This window comes from Astyanax mexicanus, chromosome 1 (assembly GCF_023375975.1).
Source record: "Astyanax mexicanus isolate ESR-SI-001 chromosome 1, AstMex3_surface, whole genome shotgun sequence".
Lineage (NCBI taxonomy): Eukaryota > Metazoa > Chordata > Actinopteri > Characiformes > Acestrorhamphidae > Astyanax > Astyanax mexicanus.
The window spans coordinates 65,469,794-65,493,574 of NC_064408.1; the positions used below are offsets into that span (position 1 = coordinate 65,469,794).

At 37.9% G+C, this 23,781-nt stretch overlaps 1 protein-coding gene across 3 annotated transcripts in view; it reads left to right on the forward strand.

Annotated features, from left to right (window-relative positions):
• Window positions 1-23,781, forward strand: part of trappc8 (trafficking protein particle complex subunit 8) — a 52,223-nt gene that overhangs the window by 22,442 nt on the left and 6,000 nt on the right. For all 3 annotated transcript variants that reach the window (XM_007257014.3, XM_007257015.3, XM_007257016.3), the window contains 13 exons: window positions 4,137-4,245; window positions 5,704-5,898; window positions 5,991-6,154; window positions 6,257-6,331; window positions 6,577-6,676; window positions 8,051-8,199; window positions 9,662-10,095; window positions 11,524-11,692; window positions 12,877-12,973; window positions 18,188-18,256; window positions 18,887-18,945; window positions 20,188-20,382; window positions 21,665-21,766. In XM_007257014.3, the coding sequence (XP_007257076.3) occupies window positions 4,137-4,245; window positions 5,704-5,898; window positions 5,991-6,154; window positions 6,257-6,331; window positions 6,577-6,676; window positions 8,051-8,199; window positions 9,662-10,095; window positions 11,524-11,692; window positions 12,877-12,973; window positions 18,188-18,256; window positions 18,887-18,945; window positions 20,188-20,382; window positions 21,665-21,766 (1,917 nt within the window). The remainder of the gene's footprint in view (window positions 1-4,136; window positions 4,246-5,703; window positions 5,899-5,990; window positions 6,155-6,256; window positions 6,332-6,576; window positions 6,677-8,050; window positions 8,200-9,661; window positions 10,096-11,523; window positions 11,693-12,876; window positions 12,974-18,187; window positions 18,257-18,886; window positions 18,946-20,187; window positions 20,383-21,664; window positions 21,767-23,781) is intronic.

The window sequence follows — 23,781 nt, forward strand, 5'->3', positions numbered from 1 at the left end:
TATTAATTTATTAATTAAAATCTCGTCCAGTGCTTCAGAATATTAGCCACGCAAAGCCAGCTTAGCGCAGCGCGTGGCATTGCGTGCAGAATAACCTCTGTCTTCTAAAATAAACGTTTTAATAAATAAGGTCGGAGAAGTGTAGTAAAATTAGTGCTATTAAACTAACTAAAGCTAATAAATGTACTGATAATTAATCAAGATAAATCAGACAAAATGCGCTGCGCCTCTCTCTCACTCTCTTTCGCAGGGCGGAGCTGAATTCAGAGCGAGGCTACAGATAATATAAAACTCAGTTCAGTTGAATAAAAATAAGTAAGGGCATGTAAGTAAATATTGTCAAATATAAAGAATAGTTTGAGGTTTTGGTGAGCTGTTTTCATGATTTGAAACTGAAACTAACTGAAACTTTGATTATTCTGCAGAAAGCCTGGGTTATTTTAAACGAATTTTTAATGAGTTTATATTTTATATTTTTTATTTATTCATTTAAATTATTTTTCTTTTATTAATCAAATCATTAAATATATATCTTCATAAGATATAATTGTTTTCCCTTTTATGTCAATTTTTATGATCTTTTTTTAAGGTCCTATTTTTCCTTTTTTACGTATATATTTTATTCGTCTATAATAAATGTCAGTTTTTATTCCTATTTTTTATATATATTATTAATCCCTTTTACACTGTTAATGCTCAGCGGCACTGTAAATGAGGGTCCCTATCCAGTGTGAATAACCGATTGCTTGTTTAATATTCAGTGTTGCAAAACCAGTTTTTACATAAACAATAAACAGAATAAAAAATAAAATTATTTTATTTTATTTAAGCTGCTGGTGTTTCTTTCGCAGCCTGACGTGCAGTCATTTTTCTATGCGCTCTCCTTCTGTAAAACGGACAACCCGTAGAGTCCACGTCGCCTCAGCCACCTGCGAGTCCATGTACGTCTCTTCCGTGGACTTTCAGCGCACAACAGGGCACAAATAAGCAAAGCTAAGCGCTTTCTTTTGCAAGGCGTTGTGTTGAAGCGAGAGTTTGTACGCAAAGAAAGCTCCGCCTACGGGCTGCGTTTAGACGTGAAGTGTAAGCTCCCCCGTCGCAGCAGGTCAGTCGGACCGTACAGTGTGTGCAGATGAATCGCAGGCGTTGTTCATACACGACAAACGATTCAAACGTGCTGTTTGAGCTCTCCAGAACGCATCTGATTACAAAAATCGCACAGTGTCCGCCTGGCTTTATAGGTTCAGGATAAAATGAGCTTTTATCAGAAAAGTCTGGAGGGGGTTCTAAAGTAGAACCCGACAAAACAGAAAATTCTGCTCATCGTTTCATTTAATATCTAACAGCTCAAACCCCTTTAAACGGGTGAGTTTTACAGCAGAACAGCAGGAGGCGGCATGATTTAATGTCTGTTTGTAGTGAAGGAAAAAGAGATGTTTTATTTTAACTCCATTATTTTAGAAACTATTTGTTTTATTAATTCGTTTACAATAAAGCTTATTTATATATAAGGAGAAGTACAGTCCTCTAATAATCCTGACTAACCAGTAATTATTATTTCAGCGCAGCTGATGCTGCGAATATCCTTAAACAGTTTTAGTCCTGCCCTTTTTCATTTCGTCTAAAAATAATTTAAATACTGAAAATATCAAGTGTTAATTTGATTTTATTTACTTAGATTTTCGTTTCTGAAGAAGAGACGTCAGTTATTTTATACTAGAGCTTATAGATAGGGCTTGCCTTGCATAGTCAGGGCGCATTCCAAATGCACTCCTGCCATCAACGCTAAGCATAGTTTCGTTTGGAGAGAAATGCTACAACACCGATGCAGTTGAAATTCTATTCTTTTTCAGTAAATGAAGCAACATCACAGATCTAATCATGAGAGAAAATATAGACTTTGGGACACTGGATTGTAAAAATGGATGCCTTACCCGTTGAAAGTCTTGCTCACTCTTGAAACCTTGCGCTGCGTTCCAAGTAGCTGCCCGCAGATGTGCCGGATTAAAATCGGCGCGGCAAAATAAGAAAATCGGCCGATGCCGATTGATAAAAAAATAACAAAAATCGGCCGATTAAATCGGCTGGCCGATCGATCGGTCGGCCTCTACTAACTATAAAGCACTATGGGGGGAAAACCCTGGAATCCTGATTGTCTAGAAAACTATTGTTAGTTTGTGCAAAATGTTGTATGTTTGTGGCCATATATAGAAGTCATGAAAAATGTTGACGTAAAAAAAGAAAATTCTGAATCACGTTGTGAATTTTCTGCTGCATCTGCAGATTCGAAACAATTGCAAGGTTGCATTTTTCCGGGGGAGTGGCGAGTATGCTTTACAAATAGTCTTTCTATCAGACTATATCTATCATCAATAGATATAAGAGCCTAAGGAGGTGGAGGTTGCACTCAAGACCCCAGAATGAACCAATCCGTCCCCGGACTCTACATAATTAAAATTCAGCTATGTCGCTGAGCTGAGTAAAAGCTCTAAGCTTTCTTTTTATTATATCTGACCTGTTAATGCAGGAGTGTGTGTGAGAGCTATAGCGTAGCAGGTAAATGGATCAGTGCACTGAACTCTAGCCCCAGGTTTCAGCAGCCATTAAGATTCTGCACAGCTCTCGCACAGCACCGTTTCATCTCTAACGCTTTACTGCAGGGTCAACGGGTTTGTCACATGGCGTCAGACCTCCAACCAGCATGTAGTCCTTCATGCAGTGACACAGCGGCCTGATCTCATTACTCTTTTACACTTGCTTCAGCAGGTTTCCTTCACATTGACTGAATCTGAAAGCCGCAGATCTGACTCGCTGGATGCTGCACAGGGTGTGAGCTAATGGCTTTCCATGTGCAGCGTACTGTATGTCAAATACCGAGCCGTTACTAATCCAGTGAAGTGAAAGGAACATGAAGGAAAGAATAAAAATGTAATCAGGGCCAGTCTTTAGTGGGCACACAGCGATTACTCAGTTCTCTGTGTAATTTCTATGAACGTGAAATGCATTAATGCATTGTTTTGATGGTAAAGATGAGTGTAAAGCAGTTAGGCTGATCCTTGCTCATTAAGTTCCTACAAATTAAGACGTTTGGGGACAGTTTCTTGAAGTACACAGCATTTTGAATGAAAATACTGCACTGAAAGGAAAATATAGTCTGTAAAACTACCTTACTAATAATATGTTAACATTTAATGTAAATAATTAAGTCAACAGAAGATTATTAGATCTGTAAAATGCAAGTAAAAAACGTTAAGTAAAAAAAGGGAGCGCCATGCAAAATAATTTCATATATATATTTTTTTTTAATACCAGGGTCTTAATTAGCTTTTTAGTGCTATTGCTTATTCATGATCTGTGTTGGCTTCATCCAGCTGGCCAGCACTCTAAAATCTAAAGTAAATGATGCTCACAAAGTAGGCTAAGGCTGTGAGGAGATAGTAAAGCTTTATCTGCCATCAGTTTTCTCAGTAAATAATGTGATTATGGAAATGATATTTAATAAGAACAATGAATGTCAAAAAAAACCCTTGTTTAAATGCAAAAACACCTGAGAAGATCTGTTATACTCTGAAGTGGCGATACGTTGTTCTGATGTGCAGTGACCCAGAAATTCATAAAAGGGACACCTATTCAACTGTTAAATGTAAAAGCTGATCAGTTCACCAAAATGCTTGTTTTTTTGAAAGCCATCAAAATCTGCTTCTACAATAAAGATGATGAGGGCTGCTTTAAAACAACCTGCAGGTATTAGCCATGGCTGTTGCAGTCTCCCATCCAAAACATCATTGAAAATCTGCAGAAAGGCATCATTAGAGCTGTGCATTCAAGATCACCAAATAATTTCAGAAAAACAAGCCTTTTGCAAAGAAAAAAAAGGCTGATATACTTGCCAAAGTTCTGACCAGAAGGTGTGCCTGAAACTTTTGCCTCAGGCTCTTGGTCTTTGTTGTTTTGAAACTGTGGAAGATGTAAATAAGTTTGCTAAAATGTGTAAAGAAAGCTTTTATTTAATATTCTGTCTTTTTTTTGTCTTTTTACACCAAATAATCTACTTCAAGGGTGCCCAAACTTTTACATCTCACTGTATATATTAAATATAATTGTTTAATCCTTTTTATCTATCTGTCTATTTACAGAGTGTGGGTCAGCCGCCCAGTGAGAGCTCACTGCCTCAGCTCCCACTACCCTGCCTTCATAGTGCCCAGACACGTGTGTTCTTTGGCCATGAGCGCAGACTTGCACAGGGTAAGAAAACACACACAGAAACACTCAATAAAAACTCACATTAAACAGAAGAGAAGATTTCTAGAGTTGAATGAACCCAGTTGGACAAAAATGAACATTAATTTGATTTAACTGCAGATCTTGCTGTGAATACACTTGCTGAGTCACACTTGAGCTGTCCTGTCCTGGTAAAATGCATCATTTATGCAAGTGTAATTAGTCCCCTACAGCCTCCGTGGTAGAAGCACTGACCAAATTGTCAGTCTCTTGAAATGCTGGTTGGGGAGCAGTAAGCAGCAGCTATTTAAATGCATCAGCTTTTTTCATTTGTATGAATGAAAGGTTTGAAGAAGCAGGAAGCTGATTGCTGTCTGTTCATTCTCTCTTTTGAAGTGTATTTTTACAGTGTGTGCTAAATTGCCCCAGTGACTCTACTAAAAAGGCTTGAGTGTAAGTGAGTGACTGTATTATTACTGGACAATAGATTCATTTTGTTGCTAAAATACTTTAATGGCATCTTGCGATATGTTGTCCAAGATAACAATTATATCACAATACTGATTCTGCAGTACTCAATATACAGCTCTGTGAAGGCCACTTCAGTTTCTGAATCAGTTTCTCTGATTTTGCTATTTATAGGTATATGTTTGATTTAAAATAAACATTGTTGTTTTATTCTATAAACTACAGACAATGTTTCTCCCAAATTCCAAACATTTAGAGCATTTATTTGCAAAAAATGAGCAATAGCTGAAATATAAAAAAAGATGCAGAGCTTTCAGAGCTTTAATAATGCAGAGAAAACAAGTTCATAATCATAAAGGTCAGAAATCAATATTTGGTGGAATAACCCTGGTTTTCATGCATCTTGGCATGTTTCCCTCCACCAGTCTTACACACTGCTTTTGGATGACTTTATGCCACTTTAAGCAGTTCAACTTGGTTTGATGATTTGTGATCATCCATCTTACTCTTGATTATATACCATAGAAATAAGAAACTCATCATTTTTAAGTGGTCTCTTATTTATTTATTTTTTTCCAGAGCTGTATATCAAAACAATTGCAATGCTTCATGACATCTGTTACTGAAAAGGAAAAATTAAAGCAGAAAAACACTAGGTAATTCCAGGCCTTAGAGGGGTTGAACTACATTGAACTGTAGAGCAGTGGAAAAAAAATTGTTTTTCTTCCAGTACTTTTGTGATTAGCCGAGGAGTTCAAAGACACCAGGATGCCACTATATCTGAAACCACACAGGGAAATCTATTTTGAGATTGCATAACAAGCTGATGTGAAATTATTATTTGGGTATAATTATTTATTGTTTTAAAGCACAGTGCTAAAATAATATCGTTAGTTTAATTCCTGTTACCTATTAGCAAAAATTACCTCTTGCAGTACGTGGAGTGCAAAGGCGTAAATGTCTGTTGTATTTGAATGTACTGAATGTGTTTGTGTAAATGAATGTGTGTAACAGGAGAAAAGCAAGCTGCCACCCACGTGTGGCTGGATCATCCATATGACCGGGAACAGGCCCAGTTGTGGGCAGAGTTAGAGGAGCAGGTTGTGGCTGTGGCCAACAGGGGAAGCGTGCCTATCAGCTTCCAGCCCACACAGTACTGCCTCAGCAGCCACACAGACAACCTGCGCTACCCTCTTGCTGTGGTAGAAGGTAAGTATTCTGCTCCTTCTTACATTCTGTCTTTCACCACTAGAGTACCACCAACACAGCTTCTCTGATTTCTGTTTCTTGTGTTGCTCTAGAACCCATCTTTGTAGAGATAGTGTTCAGAAACCCTCTGAAGGTTCCCTTGGCTCTGTCAGACCTGTCTCTGCTGTGGAAGTTCACAGCAAAAGACTTTTCTGCACTTCAAGGTGGCACACTTGGAGAACCGATTACCAATGAGAACGAGGCAGCCACAGGCAACGTAAGACCACTGCATCTGTACAGCCAGCTCATTAGCTCTGGAGGTCTCTGTTTTAATTATCTGTGGTTATTGAAGTCTCCCCGTGTGGGTCTTTCGTTCCAGGCCGCAGCGCTCAATAACATTATCAGCACTGAAGTCATTCCAGAGTTCACAGTCAGCCCGGAGGAAACGAAAGTGGTGAGTTTTTTTTTTTATTATTTATTTTTATTTATCTACGGTGCTTATTTTTTTTTCTTCATTGCCACTTTACTCTCCCTTTATTGGTTATATTGCTTTCACCCCCATCACTCTCTTTATTTACAGAGATTGTTTGACCCAACTTTGCTTTTTATTCAGTATTTTAATCTCTTCTAATTAATGTTCAGTTATTGTCTGATTTTAATGTGCTATATCTTTGTCTCTCCACACCTTTTGTCCTTCAGGCTCGACTGAAGTTGCTCCCTCATAAAACCGGAGAGCTACATGTGCTTGGTGTGGTTTACAACCTGAGCACCAGAGACGATGAGAACAGCGCTAGTGAAGGTACCTCACACAGACTAAAAATCCCCCCCTGGAGTAATTCTCCCTATGTCATACTGGTTTGACAGCTAACTAAGTTACGTAACGATAAGCTAAATAAACTGTAATAACGAGAGACTTTCTTTTAAAGTCAAACGAGTGCTGCATGTTATTCTACACAGATTTCTCTCCTGAAAACTGTTTATTAGGGGAATTAAAGTGCTTCCCTTTATTTACAGTAAGCTTAGATTCCCAAATTTCTCTAGCACTAGGCTGGTGCATTAGCATTAGCTGCTAACCGTTCCAGCAGTGCTAGCCAGGGTTAGGAGCAGGCTGAAAATACTCACATCTAGACAGGGAAATAGCGTTTAGCGGCTAATGCTATTGCTACGTCAGTCTCGGTGCTGAAGAAACTTAACTGAAACTTCTGTATAAACCTCAGTTTGGCAGAGTGGATTTACTGCTCCTTACAACCTGACTGGTAAAATTCATACACAAGATGCACCGGATTATAAGGCGCACTGAACATTTTTGTGAAAGGTGTGCCTTATAGTGCGAAAAATACGGCGCACAATTACTGTCCATTCGTAGAGATGATGAAAAACTTCTACAGCGACATGCCGAAAGTTATAGAAAAGCTTTATATAAATTGAACAGAACTTGTTTCCTCAGAGGAGTGGTTGGGAATGCTCACACTTGTGAGGTTGTGAGGTGTTCCTTTGTTAGTGAGGTTGATCGCTGGCCACCGCGTTTGAGGCAGGATAAGTGAGACCTGATCGTGGATGCTACATAGATTGGATATTCTTGTTCTGAGGTTGTGTGGCATTTAACAAAAAGTGTGAACAAGCGAGTAACATTCTTAAGCTTTCATGGGACATGATGTTGCTTCCTGTTCCATTACCTGTGGCACATCAGTGTACATATTTTTGTTTGCCTTAGTTTTGCCCCAATCAATTATGCTGAAGTTCTGACCTTTTACCCAGGACTGCTTATTGAACAGTAAACAACAGGGAAGGGAGGCCAGTAAATGCTGAGCTTATTAAAACACTATTAGTCTTAAGGGCATAAGGGTAACAAATGTCCAATATAAATATTAACAGTTGTGAATGTACTGTACAGAGGATGTACAGATAGAATGCACACTAATGGGATGTGTGCATAAACATTAGCCTGCTTTTTTCTTTTGTTCTGGATTTGATTCACCCACAGCATTATCTACAGCAATCAATCATCTAAATTTAAATTGTGTTCCAATTTGTGGAGCACTGCATCGGGCGTTGTTTGTTTGTCTTTTACTGTTCTGCTGAAATGTTCTGTCTTTGTTCTCTCTTAGCTACTCATTTCTGTTTTAGCTGTATTGTGTATAATGTGTGTATTTGCGCTTTGTGTGAACTGCAGGCAGTCAGTTGATGATTGTGCGCGGGCGGCAGGACCTGGAGATTCAGGGGCCGAGGCTCAATATGACCAAAGAGGAGAAGACCTCCGTCACACATGGACCAGACAGACGCCTGGACCCCATCATCACCCCTCCGATGCCCTTGCTGGAGGTATGTGAATTGGGGGAGGGCATCTGAGTGTGTTTAGAGCGCTGTGACTCCAAATTACTTGTCTGCGTTTTGCTGGTTCCTTATATATTATATAGCACATTTGAGTTTAGTTGAGGATTACCTTTACCTGTTGAAAAAACTTGGGGAAAAATTCTGTACACTTGCACATTTAACTAAATAAATGTATCCATCTTTAAAGGGAACCAAAAGTGTAATCGCACAAAAGGCAAACAATGTAATTCTGTAGCCCTACATAAGTTTATGGCCCGTTACATTTTGTTAATGGCAAGTATGCTCCAGTGCTTTGGACACATACTGTACACTAGGGGTGCTGAAAGAAAATCTTTAAAGAATTGTAATTCCTATTCCTGGCGATTCTGAATCAAATCAGAATGCCCGAAAAAGATAAAAAAATGCGTTAAGGTTTTATTTTTAATCGCTCCTACTCCCGACAGTACTGCATACCGCATTACGCATCCACTTGGCCACTGTAGAAGAAGCCCGTCCAGGCCACCTTGCAGCAAGCCAGTTAGTTTGCCAGCAGGAGAAAAGTGTGATTTAACCAGCCCCGTTGTCGCTAATAGCCAGTGTTTGGGCACAATTTGGATATTACAGTGTCCCGGGGAAGAGAGAACTTGACACAAGCATAATTGTTTGCAAGCTGTGTAAAATGAAACTGAAGTACTTCAGAAATATGACAATATGACATTGCAACAAACTTCCCACTGAGAATATTTCCCTTTGCATTGCTGCTATATTGCAAAGGATTTACCACCATACAGCTCAATTGAAGGCGCCCAAGGAATGTTTTACCTTCATGTAGCTTTTTTAGCGAAAAAGCAGTGCCACAACTTTATGTGTACAGGGCTTAAAGCAAGAAATAATTATATGCCTAAATGTATCAGTGTTTCAAAATTATAATGGCTATGGCTATTTTTAATCTATTTCTTTGTCATATGTAGTTAAATTTTTAGTAGGGGGAAAAATACTTGTTTTTTTTCTTTTAAGGACATAACACGCAGCTCTACTTTAAGTTTGTTAAAAAAAAACACCTAACATTTTATTTAAAAAAAAATTAAAGCTGTTTTAAAAAAGACAAGAACATATTCACCAAAAATAAATATTTGATTGTTTTGCACAAATCCATCAGCAGCAGCTGCAACACATGATATACCTTAATGATAAATACAGACTGACCTGAATCATATATTGAGATTAGTTTCGGTCATTGATCATATAAGCTGTGTGTGTTTAGTGCGTGAGTGTGAGGTTTTTTGTTTGTACACTAGAAGTTAGTTTTAATGAGGCCTGCATTAAACACTGCCCCTGGCACAGTTTGGCAGTCAGACTAAAGCAGTGAGGCACCCATTACAGGAGTCGATAATGGTAATGCAGGATCTATTATCTTCCTCACCCTCTCTCTCTCTCTCTCTCTCTCTCTCTCTCTCTCTCTCTCTCTCAGGTGTTCTTCATTAACTTCCCTTCGAGTTTGCTGTGTGGTGAGATCAGGAAAGCGTGGGTGGAATTTGTCAACGTGAGCGCAGCTCCTCTCGCTGGGCTGCGGGTGGCCTCCACACACCCAGAGTTTTTCACATTCGGCAGCGCCGCCTCTGACCTGACCCCTGTTACCCCTACGGCTGCCGAGCATTGCTCCGCATACAAGACTATGGCCACGCCCCCGTCTGACGGCACAGTGACGCTGGTGTCTGCTGCTACATTTGGCGTTAATGGGAATGACAGACCGACAGTGGTGGATATTCCTTTAACAGGAGGCGTACTGGGACCAGGAGAGGCGCTGCAGATCCCACTGTGGCTAAGAGGACCTGACCGAGAGGGGGTGCACGAGATCCACTTTCTGTTTTACTACGAGAGTGTGGAGAAAAATGCAAAACTCAGGTATGTGCAGCAAGATTTCCCACTGCATTGCTGCTATATTGCAAATGATTTACCACCATACAGCTCAATTGAAGGCGCCCAAGGAATGTTTTACCTTCACGTAGCTTTTTTTAGCGATAAAGCAGTGCCACAACTTTGCAGTGAAACGACTAGCGCTTATGTATGACCCCTAGACTCAGTCGTATGTTTAGTATTTAAGGTTCTGTATGTTCAATATTTAAAGTTAAGTTTTGAAAATTAGCCATGATGCAATGTGGTTAAAAAGACTGAGGTCTGTGTTTCATTTTTACGTTTTAAAGAAATGTTATGTGTACAGGGCTTAAAGCAAGAAATAATTTTATACCTGAATGGATCAGTGTTTTAAAATTATAATGGCTATGGCTATTTCTAATCTATTTCTTTGTCATATGTAGTAAAATTTTTAGTAGGGGGAAAATATATATATAATTTTTTGTGTTTTTGTGTAGGCCATAACACCCAGCTCTACTTTCAGTTTGTTAAAAAAAACATGTAACATTTTATAAAAAAAAACATTAAAGCTGTTTTAAAAAAGACAAGAACATATTTACCAAAAATAAATATTTGATTGTTTTGTACAAATCCATCAGCAGCTGCTGCAACACATGATATACCTTTATGATATACAGACTGACTGAATCATATATTGAGATTAGTTTCGATCATTGATCATATAAGCTGTGTGTTGTCGAGTGTCAATTGGATGGCATTAGCAGTTAGCTGCTAATAATAATGCTCTGGGAAATCTGTAAATGTAAGCTTTCTGTAAATAAAGAGAAGTGCTTTACTCACCCAAATAAACAGTTTTCAGGGGAGAAATCTTATTAACATCCAGTGCTGGTTTGACTTTTTTTGTTTACTTAGCTTAGCTTTACAGCTCTTGCACCCCATCGGTAAGACCAACTTGTGTTTGAAGATAGTCCAGAAAATAGACGTTGGTTTTTAGTGCGCCTTATAAAACGGTGCGCCTTATAGTGCAAAAAAATGTGTATACTTTATTGAAGCAGTATTGTACAAGAGTTATGCCCCCCTACAATCATGAGCACACAATATTTTAACTCTCCCAGTTTCCCATTTAAACATTTTTTTCAATGAAGCAGAAGCTGTGGTGTGTAGTGCTTCACTCTTCTGCTTGTAAAAGTTAAGCGTTTGATTCATGGTTAAGTGAGCGAGCTTTCATCTGGAAACATGTTTTATGGCTTCTACAGCTGAGATAATTAGCTTGTAACATCATTAAGAGTTGGGAAATTACTTTCAGACCCCACAACCTAAATGACTTGTCTCACACAGTGCAAATTTCTCACTCTCTCTCTCACTCTCACTCTCTCACCTCCCATCCCCGTCTCTCTCCCTGACTCATTTTTGCTCACTTTCTCTACTCCACTCTCTCTCACACTGTTTCTCTCACAGTCACAGAGTGCTACGTCACACAGCTTTTATCTGTGCGAGTCGTTCACTCAGTGTGAAGGCGACAGCATGCCGCAGTAACACACTGCCAGGAAGAGGCAAAAAGGAGGAGAGAGAGGAGGAGCGTAGCGGCAACATGCTGGTGTTTGTGGACGTGGAGAACATCAACACTGTATGCTTGTTTTGCTTATTTGTGTATTTTACACTTTTTAACAACCACTTTTTCATTTGTTTGAGGAATGTATAGGTGCGTAAAGAGACTACATTCACTTATATCTATATGATCATCTGTTAAATTGAAAATCTTCATCAAAAACTTTTGTTATACTAAGACTGACTGTACTGTGTTGCTAACAAATCCCTCCAAACACACACATAGCTTACTATTCGTCTTGTTAATTCAGTTACGCACAACAATTTTTCTTTAGCATGCTGTGCCAAACAATATAGGCGTTACTAAAGCAGGACAGAAAACTTGGTAACAGGAATAGGCCTTTCAGTTTTGAAAAAAAAAAACATACTGTTTAGAAGCTAATAGCCCTAACCAGACAGGATAAGAAAAATATTTCACACTTTTACTCAGTGATCAAACTCTTGCATATTGACTGCAATTGAAAAAAAACAGGAGGACCAGTGAGATTTTAGGCTTTCTCGGTCACAAGACATCACGTTCAGTAGCTCCTCCATTTCCACTCGCTGTTGTGTTTGCAAGGATCTTCGTGGAAATGCACACCCAAAGTGTAATTATGGTGCGTGGCAGTGGACACATAGATGAAACTCAGAGATTTGCAATTTACTGGAGGATCACAGAATTCAGCAAAAATTAAATCAGGTCATTCAGCCTGTATTTTTGTCAGAGGACATCAGAGAAATACACATGCATGGTCGTTCTGGATGGAAATGAAATCACAAAGGATCCCCCATAAAAGAGAAAATGACCCCAAGACCCCCTGAGAAACTAATCTCATCCAGATAGGGCTTATCAGTTATAGGAAGGTGTAACGCAATTAAAGATTAACTAAATAAACTGATTAAAATAAGAAAAATGCACTCTTCTTTTAAGTTTAAATGGACGTGTATCACTCATAGATTTAGCCACTAAAGATAAGTCATGTGACATCTAGAGCAAAACAAAAAAAAATAATTAATAACCGACCCCAAAGTTTTTGTCCACTTCTAAAAAAAAAAAAAAAAAGCTTGATTTTTTTTTTCTTTTTAAATTAAATAGCACAACCATACAAGACTCGAAGACATGTACAAGTTTTTAAAAAAAATAAATAAATAGCTTGGAGGGAAATCTAGCTCCACCTTACCAGTTCCTAGAAGTTATAAACATTGTTTTCTTTCTGTCCTCAGAGTGAAGCAGGAGTTCGGGAGTTCCACATAGTGCAAGTGTCCAGCAGCAGCAGACAGTGGAGGCTACATAAATGCATCAATCCTGCAGGAGACAGAGGTATGAGCAACATGTTTTCTTTAGCTTTGTGCAAAACAGCTTAAAATCTCTTTGTTCTTTTCCTTAAACTGACCTCTTTGAACAGGTTTTTTATTTTGTGAAAACAGACAAACGTTTCTTATCATTCTCTGTAAGATCTGCAGACTTACTCACTTAGAATATCAGAGTTTAATCTTGGTGAATCTGAACCAGACTTTGAGCGTGTGTGGTTTACGCTTGCTAACTGGTACTAAGCGATAAAGCTGTGATGAGGCCTTCCTTCAGTCACTTTGGCAGGCGAATAAAAAAAACTGCTTAGTACACAACCTTGTGGGAGGTCATGAGCATGTCAACTCCCATTTCTCCTTCCCTCTTTATCCCCTACTAGGCCCTCTATGCTAATGTATGTACATACAGCCACTCAGCTGCACTTGTGTTGCTTTAAAGCAGTTTTTGCTGTATTATATAGGCCTGCAGAGATGCTGTCTATATAAATCTCCATATATCAATCTGTGCCAATCTGGCTAGCTGTGTGTAGCACCATGCCAGCAGTGAGTATAGTGAGGGAAAGCCTGTTCCCGAACTCTTACTGTCATAACAGGAGTGTTCCTATATGCTCACAGAAACATGTAAGGACACTTGACTGTTAAACTGTCATATTGGGTCACATTGTGCTTTGTGATGACTCGTCAATACTGCTAATGCTCATATTCAATTCATAGTGAAAATTGCTGAGAACTGCAAAAACACTCTACAGCCCCTCCTCCCCTCCCACTTTACACAGTGCACGGTCACACTTCAAGGTTGGCATGTGTGTGTGTTTGTGTGTGTACATAAGTACCCACACATTACACTTCCACGCACAATGAACTGTTCCCATTTAAGGATCGCTGGTTTGTATCCTGGATCATCATGCTGTTCACCACCAGCAGCCAGAGTCTGAGAGAGTACAGTTGAAAACTTTTGAAAAGCCCATTTATTCTCGCGATTCAGAAATTAAGTTTAGACACAGAACTCCAAACAACTTAGCGCCAACTACAAAATGATGACACAGCTGCAGTGGTCTATTTGGAAAATTTGTGTAAAATGCCCTTGTGTTTATAATCCTTAAAATAAATAAGAAAATAATCTTAATTTAGAGAGTACAGAGAAATGTTGCGGTGGCTGACCTGACCTGTATCAGACAAGGCATGTTTTGGTCCTCACCCACCCAGTCTTTCTGGGTATTAGTAGGGATAGAGGTAGCTTATATAAACACTTGGATTCGTCTTGAGCAATTTTTCAGGCTTATAGTATCTTAGCCTAAAGCAGCAGAGTCCAGAGTTTGTCAGCAACATTAGCTTATTTCCTTTTTTAAACGTAATAGCTAAACAGCTGTGTCTGGTGTAAGTGATGATTTGGCATTTAAATAAGATCACATTTACATGATTTAGTATTTAAACTCAGACTCCAAACTTACTCCAGAACCAGCTTTCTTTTAAAATACTTCATATGCATATTAAGTTAAATTGTAATGATTTTCAGCTGATTGTTCTTTTAATATACCATTTTTTGAAAAGGTGTACATGCACTAAAATTATACACAGGTGTAGAAAAAAGTATTGTTCGGGGTATTGGTATCGAATTCAAGGTACCCGTACCGGTATCGAAAACTTTAAAATAATACCCAGCCCTACACATGAATAGTTATAAAATGTTGCTACAAATTTTATTCTAGAATCTATATCAGAGGTATATCAAAGGTATATCAAATGAAAATTTTTATACTTAAGTCTGTCAAACAGACCTGTAAAAGCAAAAAAATACACTATTTGAAGGATGTACTGTTATCTCAAGCACTAACCCTGCACTCCTATATTCTGTAAATAAGGTGAGATAAATAAACACAGATTCACACACTGTCCTGTGATTATGCTCTCAGGATGTTCAGTGTATGTCACTTAGAGACTTTATGAGGTACACCAATGGACAGAGTGCTGTAGGGAAATTTCTACGTACCTTATAAAGGGTCTGTGATGCATAGATCACCATGGGCTCTTTTGGGTTAAATGTACATTGTGAATTTTATTAAATTGTCCAGTGCAATTACTTTCAAACCAATTATATTAAATTATGTTTTTATCCTGGAGTGAGTCGAACCATCAGAATGCTAAAATGAACATTCGTGCAGCTGTCTGTGTCTAGAGTTTGAGAGCCCTACGTTTGTTTAGTCTAAATAGCTATTCTACTGTTCAAGTGTTATTGTTGTTAATGGGCTGAAGTGTGAAAAATAAATGTTTGAAAACATCTCTTACCAAAAAAACATTGAAAAACACCCTGTCTTAATTTGCACTGCTCTCAACAGTGAACATATACAACACAAAGCATCCTGTGAGCACACAACCTTAGAATGTGTAATCAACCTGCTGCTTTATTTGTGTTTTTGCTACAGTGGAGGATTTTGCCTTCAGAGAAGCTTATCAGTGTTCATATGTTGGTGTTTAAATAATTGTTTTTTTTTTTTTAGACACATCTCTCCCATTATGTTCTTTTTAACATGAGATATGTACAGTGGCCGAGAAAGCCCAACGCAGTGCAAATTGAAAAGCGCTGCAAAAGCACAAAACACATCCATCAAAATTACAACACAGGCGCAGCAAATAGAAAAACGCGCTGCAAATAGAAAAACGCGCTGCAAATACAACCACAACACAACGGAAGTGAGTCACAACACAACGGAATTTTCCCGGGGGACCTTAAAAGATGCTGTACCAGCTAAGCTGCGTCTTCAGTAACGTCTCGGACTTCACTATGTGTACAAAGGACAATAAGTGGCAAACAAGGCGTTTTGTGAAGCAGAACTTTTAATAATATGCACACAACCGTGGTAATCACAGGTAATAAACATAACTTACTTTTCAGAAGCTTGTTTGCCACTTATTGTCCTTTGTATACAGCTAATACAGCATCTTTTAAGGTCCCCCGGGAAAATTCCGTTGTGTTGTGACTCACTTCCGTTGTGTTGTGGTTCTATTTGCAGCGCGTTTTTCTATTTGCTGCGCCTGTGTTTTGATGGATGTGTTTGGTACTTTTGCAGCGCTTTTCAATTTGCACTGCGTTGGGCTTTCTCGGCCACCGTAGATATGCTTGTGTTAGAGGCTCATGCATTTGTAATATTGCTGCATGGCCTTTTGGGCATTTTTTCGCATTTTACCTTTTCAGTGTACCCACAAGTCAACAAGTTTTCTAAGGGCATCCCAGTTTATTTCATATTACAATAGATGTGTTACTGGTACACTGGTACACACGTGTTTTTTTTTTAAAAAACCCTGTTCAAAACCGTGTACGTTTTACTGTATTTTTCACACTATAAGGTGGACTGAATTATAAGCCCCACTATGAATGAACATCTATTTTCTCGTCTGTTTTTATACATAAGGTTCACCGGATTATAAGACGCATTTTAAGAGACACTATACTGAACTTCTAATTCAGCAGGTCTCGCCTCTGGGTTGTAGTGGTGGGGTAACTAAGTTCCGTAAAGCTATGCAAAGTAAAAAAACATGTAATATAAAAAAACACTTGAACTAATTGTAAACCATGATAATTAAGAGCCTTAAAAAATAAAATAAATAAAATGTATTAATAAATAGCAATAATATGGTATACTTTTCTACTGTGTGAAGCTGGTATTGTATCAGAGCAAATAAAGAAAAAATAGTAGTTACCTGGTTATTCTGTTGACGAGCTAATCATCAAACATGTTTCATCATGCATGCCTTCATGTGCTGCTAAAAAATCTGTGCTTATTCATACTTAACTTATTTCTTACTATATTTCGCCAGTTTTGACTGTCTAAAATTTATACACCAAGTTAAAAACACCCAGCTAATATTGTGTAGACAGCTTTGAGGTATTAACCTTTTTTTTTAAGCAGGCAGCCCTGGGTGCCGGCCGCTAAACCCATTTAGTTATTCACCAGTTGTCCTACTTTGTGTGACTTTTCATAGTCCACTGCATACCCAGAACACCCAATAAGACCTACCATTGTGGAGATGTTTTCACTTGCCAACACAAATTAGCTCATGTCAAAGTTCCTCAGATCTTCTCTGCTTTTATTACATTACCTTTCATATTAACCTAATATTTATCTCCCACCACTTGACTTGTGCCACTGTAACCAGAAAATCAGTGTTAGTCACTTCACCTGTAAGCTGGTTTAAACTGTGTTTCTGCTGGTTGAGCTTTATAACCATAAGTGAGAACAAGCTTGTATTTTACAGTTAAGTACCTGACAGTCATATATTCATCCAAGCAATAATTTTGACTGCATTTTATGAAGTAAAACGTCTAAAGTAAAGTCTTTAAAAAGCAACTTGGGTGTCAATCCATAGTCTTGACCCCCTAATCCTTTAACTTCTGCTCAGCTGTTTGGTAGACCATATTTGAGTTACTATATTTTATTATTAAAGGTGTTTAACTGAGCTTAACTTGTTTATGCAATCTCTATTAATCTTCAGAGATATGTTGGGTTAAACAAACAAGTTGTCTTTAATAGTATGGCCTTCTTAGTTATTTCACACGTGGGTTGTTTTAGGTGGAAAATTAAAAGGAAAGCATTTAATTCGGCAAATTAAAGTTTTAGAGGTTTTGTTAAATTATATTATTCAAGACAAAATACACTTAATTATTATGTTATGTTTTTGGTTATTTTTATATATATATGAAATGTTAAAAAAAAAAAATATATATATATATATATATATATATATATATATATATATATATATAATATTTTTTTTTACGTTTAATAGAGGTGTATATATTTCCCAATCTGTTTTTTTTTTAAAGCAACACTAATTGCTTTTATTATTGCCTATCATAGCCTTTTCCTTAATGAAAGATGTTAAATGCTAAAGCTTGACATTTTGCTTAAGAGCTGGTGTTGAAGTATGGGTGGTAGAATGGGAAGAATGAGCACTCAAGCAGTCTGCATTTCGTGCTGCCTGGTGCTTCAGATAAAGAAAAAACATACACTGTGATGTGTAAATCTCTGACCTCAGTAATTGGGAGCTTTTCAGTCCAGACCCACGTCAAGAATTCTTAGCCAGATTTTCAGGTCAGAGATAATGTGAAAGTGGAGCTTTTGAAGCCAGACTGCAAAATAGACACTGTGAGAATTAGTGGTGCTTTTAAGTTATATCTTTTCAATCATTTTTCATGTGTTATTCTTTGTTTTGTATCATTTATTTACAGACTCCAAGTTGGGCAGCAGGGAGAGGGGGAAGCTGTGCTTCAGGGCAACTAGATGCAGAACACAGGAAGGTGAGAAATGCACACGTACATGGATGGTGCCTTCAATTAAAGATAATCATACTTCATCAGATTTAGCTGGCAGGTAATTACTGTTCCTCATGCTAGCATATGCTTAACACTCGCATGATTACCTTTTTGCCAATTCACATCATACTTTAACTGCCGCCAATTATAGCTGTCTTTCAGATCAAAATGATTGATGCTCGTCTGTCACAATAGTCATAATTGCTCCTCACTATTTAGTTATTTCTTCTAATAATAATGCGTACCTGCCAGCCATTATGAACAATTACCATGCTGATGATCCCAAAACATGTATACTTGATTATCTGACTATTTAAAGCACTGTTGTTTTTGTATAGCTTAACAAAACATATAATTCCTCTCAGAACAAAAGAACCTGAAGGACAATGCCTGCTGTCTGTTATTGTGTAACATTTTCTTGATTTAATAAAGCAGTGTTTATACATATACATGTAACAGCCAATGTTTATGAATGTAAAAAAAACAACAACAATCAAGTAATTGACACTTTAGTTTCCACATTCCTCTCATTTAATTGTCTTATTCTGTACTTGATGAGCTCCAGTGTCACTTTGTTTAATGGTACAATCTCTGTTCAATATTCCCTTTTTGCAGCTACCTCAGGCACACTGGAGAAATACACTTTTGCAGACCTAAATCTCGGCAATGAACAGGTGTGTTTTTAAGATACTGTTTAATATGTTGTGAAAGTTCCATTTTTTATTCAAATCAGTACGAAACTGTAGCCTGTTCAACAAATAAACAATCAATTATTTCTCCCTTTTATCTGCAATTTTTGTTTTCTTACCTTGTAAGTAGCGATGCCAAATGATTAATCGACTTTAGATTAATTGTCGATCAAGAGGTTGCTCGAACAAAATGTATTACTCGCAATTAATCGCTAGAGGGAGCTACTTTAGTAAGTTGAACAGAGGGTTGAGAACAAGAGGTGAAGACGTCTCGCGAGAGACCAGTGTTGAAAACAAAACGAAGCGGGCGAAAAGAAGTGCGGTGTGGGACCTTTTCAACATTGTTAATTTAGGCAAAGAAGACAAATGTTCTCTGTGTAATGCGGTATTGAAATACAACAGTTCCCCAACTCACTCAGTTATCATTTGTACTGTCCTGCATGGCACCAGTGCACCTGGTCAACCTAAAATCACAGCTACACTGGGAAGGTGAGCGTCTGATGAGAGAAGGACGGAGGGCATTACAGAGAGGATATGCAGCATGAGCGAGAGAGATTTGATGCCAGTCAACACAGTTGACGGTACAGGGTTTCAGGATCTCATTGCATTGAGGATTTCTGGTATTTTTAAAGGCCCTATTGAAAAACTAAAATTCAAGTGGAAAAAAAGCTGCTTATCAATTAATCAAAAGTTGATCGATAAGATCAATAAACAAATGATTAATCGATAATTTGCATCCCTACTTGTAAGCCATGTATTACTTCAGTAATAAAGTAATACAATAGAAAACAATATTACAAATTTCTCCCAGACGGGAAAAATGTTTGATATATGGTTTTGTTATTAGGGCTCATAACAAACTCAGAAACCAGAGTTTGTGATTTTATATATATATATATATATATATATATATATATATATATATATATATATATATATATATTATTTATTTATTTTAATTTTTTTCATTTTTATTTTATTAATTAATTATTATTTTTATTTAATTTTTTTTGGTGATCATTTTTCATCATTTTCTTGCATGTTTGTGTGTGCTTTGTACACTGATTTAATGGGAAATATGTATATTATTTTTACATAAGTTAACCATGTTTTATACCATAACTTTTTTATCATTGACCAGAAACTTTCTTCATCCTTTCCCCTTTCCCCTACATTATTGAGTCACAGTGTCATTTGTTTCTTAACAATTGGTTTGTCTGTCTGTAGATTGTCAGTTCTATGACTCCGTGTGCAGACTTCTTCTTCCGGAGAGGTCCGCCCTCTGAGTCTAGGAAAGGGGTTGCTCCCACAGGCCTTATAAGGAGGCAGAGCCTAACGCCAGCAATCAACGCTGACGACAGCATGACCAGTATTGTTCGCAAATGCAGTGAAGTGGAGCTCGACATTATTGTGCTGTGGAAGGTGATACAGTCCTCTTCCTTTATTTCTGTGTGATTTGTATACATTTAACCTATATCTTTGTCCCATATATCATGTTGTATTAATTTGGCCAATGAGCAATAGTGAATTAATTCCAAAATACAGTCAGAACTGAGATTGAAGTGCGCAATTCTATGTATTATTAAAATGACCAGAAGTTATGTAAACTATAGAATGCATCGTAGTGGCTGTGCATATACTTAGTTACAAGGAGCTGATTTGGCTGCAGGCCAATCAGGCCATTATCTTATTCGATTAATTTTTTTTTGGCCTCAGGCTTTGTGTGTTTGTGTGCACTGCTTGACAAAGACCATCATAAATGTATTTCATTTCCAGCCGTTCAGTTTAAGGTCCCATTATTTAGTCATTACATGAAGTGACAAAAAGCTGCAGGTGATGTGGGGTAATATCAACTGTGCAAAACCTGGAATATCCGCAAATCTGTCCCAAATAAATCATTAGCTTTTAAAACTTTAAGGTGGAGCAGACACTCAATTTTTGCTTAAGATCGGAAAAAAGTGCACTATTTCTCTCCATTCTTCCACTGTAAGAAGAATATAACATTTAATAATCAAACTGCTGAAACTTCTAGTCGTCTATAAACAGCTGATTGATTATCCCAGTTGAGTAGTCGGATTCACCGACTGAACAGAGAATAAATGTTTACTAATGTAGCATAAAGCGGCAGTAGATAAAAATTGTCACACAGACTAATCATCATAATAATAATCATCATTTTCTCTATCCTCTGTAGGAAGTATTGCTCTGTGGTAACTTAGGTTGCTTATTCTTTTCATGATACTTCTTTAGTTCCTGCAATGTCTATTGTTGGTGAAACAAGGTTAATACGCCAGTTTTACAATCGCTTAATACAACTTGTAAACAAAATACTATTAGGCAAATGTATATTTTAAGTTATTACTTAAAATCTTTGTGGAACTTGTGGAACTAGGCTATGATCAGATTTACATTAAGCTGTTACAACTGAGTTCAGGCCTCCAGAAAGGAATTCAATTAATTGGAATGTGAAAGACAGAGCATGCTTTGCCTGGTCAGAAATATATTTAATTGAAAATATATATTTAATTTTCATTTGATTTAATTGAAAAAGACTAAATGCAAAAGCATCAAAGATTATATTTGGTTGGTAAGGCTTTTTACAAATTTGATTTTTGAACGTACCTGTATTTTGTATTATGTATATATTACATGTAAATATTTATATATATATTATGTATATATTTTATATATATGTTCTGTGCAGGCCTATGTGGTGGAGGACAACAAGCAGCTCATTTTAGAGGGACAGCTTCATGTGGCTCTACAGACTATTGGCAAGGAAGCCTGCTCCCTCTCACAGAAAGAGGTATCCCTGTAACATGTGCTAAAATACACACATACATAATTTTTTTTTTAAATATGTATTAAAGGTTGATTATCTTGGAGTGTGGCTACTGATGTGGAGAGTCTGCAGGCTTGCTTTTTTTCTCTGCTTGCTGTATGTGTTTTTTTTTTTTTGTGTGTGTACGGTGCTCCATATTCATCTTGCATTTATTTATGAACTAATCTCGTTCTGTAGTGCAAACTAATCTTTCTCTACAATATCCTTAGTGGGAGTGTGTAATCGGGGTGGGGGGTTGTGCGTATGTTGAGAAGATACTTCGGCATCCTCTTTTAGGCCTAGCCAAGGGCACAAAGGTGCGTTCATTCAAATGCAGGTTAAGTGCTCAGTTGGCGTAGTGCCAGACGACTTGGCAGGCTACAGATCCCTCCGTGTTTTTTTTTAAATATAGTGCTTTATTTACCAGTCAAACACATTTTGATAGTGAACATGTCGTAAAGAAAATGCTTGAAAAATGGTCCCTGTGGATCTGTCAGTGTTGAGCTGTAGCTGCTGCTGGAGGGTGAATGCGCTGTTCATTTATTTTAGGAGGACAGTTGTAGCTTATGGCACAGTGTTTAATGGACCTTACCTCTGCTGTCTACCTGTCCGAGGCAGAACAAATAAGCCCAGTGCTCTGACTGCATGCTTCTCTGCCCTAACAGGAGGTCAGCCCCAGGCTAAGATTAAAATAATGAGCCACTTAAGATCACTTCTATGGTCCTTTGAACTTACCTTACCAATTGGCCTTCATCTGTGTACTTCATGCATCAGTGGTATGACTAGTTTATAAAGGGGATATACATTTTTCAACACACCCAAAACCTGCACTTAGTTGGCAGCAACATGTCTGTGTTCCGAGCTTCATAAATGAAAACCAGGGTAAACGACAAATTTCAAATCAAAGAGCAGAATGGACCCTGTCAACCGATCTATCAACTTCCAGCAAGTAAACCAGCTCAAAGCAACACACTACTTATTAACATGAAAAGAAGGAGATTGAAAACATTTTGTTAATATTTTCATTTCAAATTAAGATGCATTTCAGTTTGCGTGGTCCAGGGGTCTAAAGCGCTGCCACTATGAGCGGGTGGTCGCAGATTCGAACCCCCGCTCATGCAGCTTGCCATCAAGCTGCCGGCGCTCAGAGGGAGCAAAATTTGCCCTGCTCCCTCCGGATGGGTAGATGGAATTCTCTTCCCACATCACTAAAGGGTGATGTCCGCAGCACAGGGCGTCTGTGAGCTGATGTATCGCAGCGAGTAACTGCACTTTCCTCCAAGTGTGCTGTGATGCTATTCAGCAATGCTGCATCAGTAGCAGTCTGAAAAGAGGCGGTGGTTAACTTCACGTGTATCGGATGAGGCATGTGTTAGTCTTTACCCTCCTGGTGTGTTGGGGTATCACTAGTGATAGGCGGAGTCCTAATGAGTGGGTTGAGTAATTTGCTGTGCAAAATTGGGGAGGAAATGGGAAAAATTAGAGAAGAAGGAAAAAAAAAAAAAAAATCCCAGCACGACCCCCCTCTAAGCCCTTGTTAAAATGCAGAGTATGAGTGTATGTGGTTGCTGATAGTGCACGTGCATCTTTTTTATGAATCGCTTACGGTTTGTGTGTGGGTGTCTTCCTGTGGGTTTTTTTTTTCCTCTCAAAATTAAAAATGTTAAATGTTTCCTGCAGAAACACTGATTATGTTTTAAGCAGTAAGGTGTTTGATTTAGGTCTGTGTTCCATGTACTGGACAAAATCGTCTGTGTGTGTCTGTGTGTGTCTGTGTGTGTCTGTGTGTGTCTGTGTGTGTCTGTGTGTGTCTGTGTGTGCTCACGTGTGCATCCTATAATAAGCATCTGTAATCATGATGCAGCTTAATCTGCACAACTGTAGAATCTTTCCGTTCTATAAATAACTTCCAATAAGTCCTATCTGCTCAACATGCGCTCGCATCCATCCAACCCTCCCCACCTTATCTCTCCTTTTTTTTTTCCTTCTTTAACTTGCTT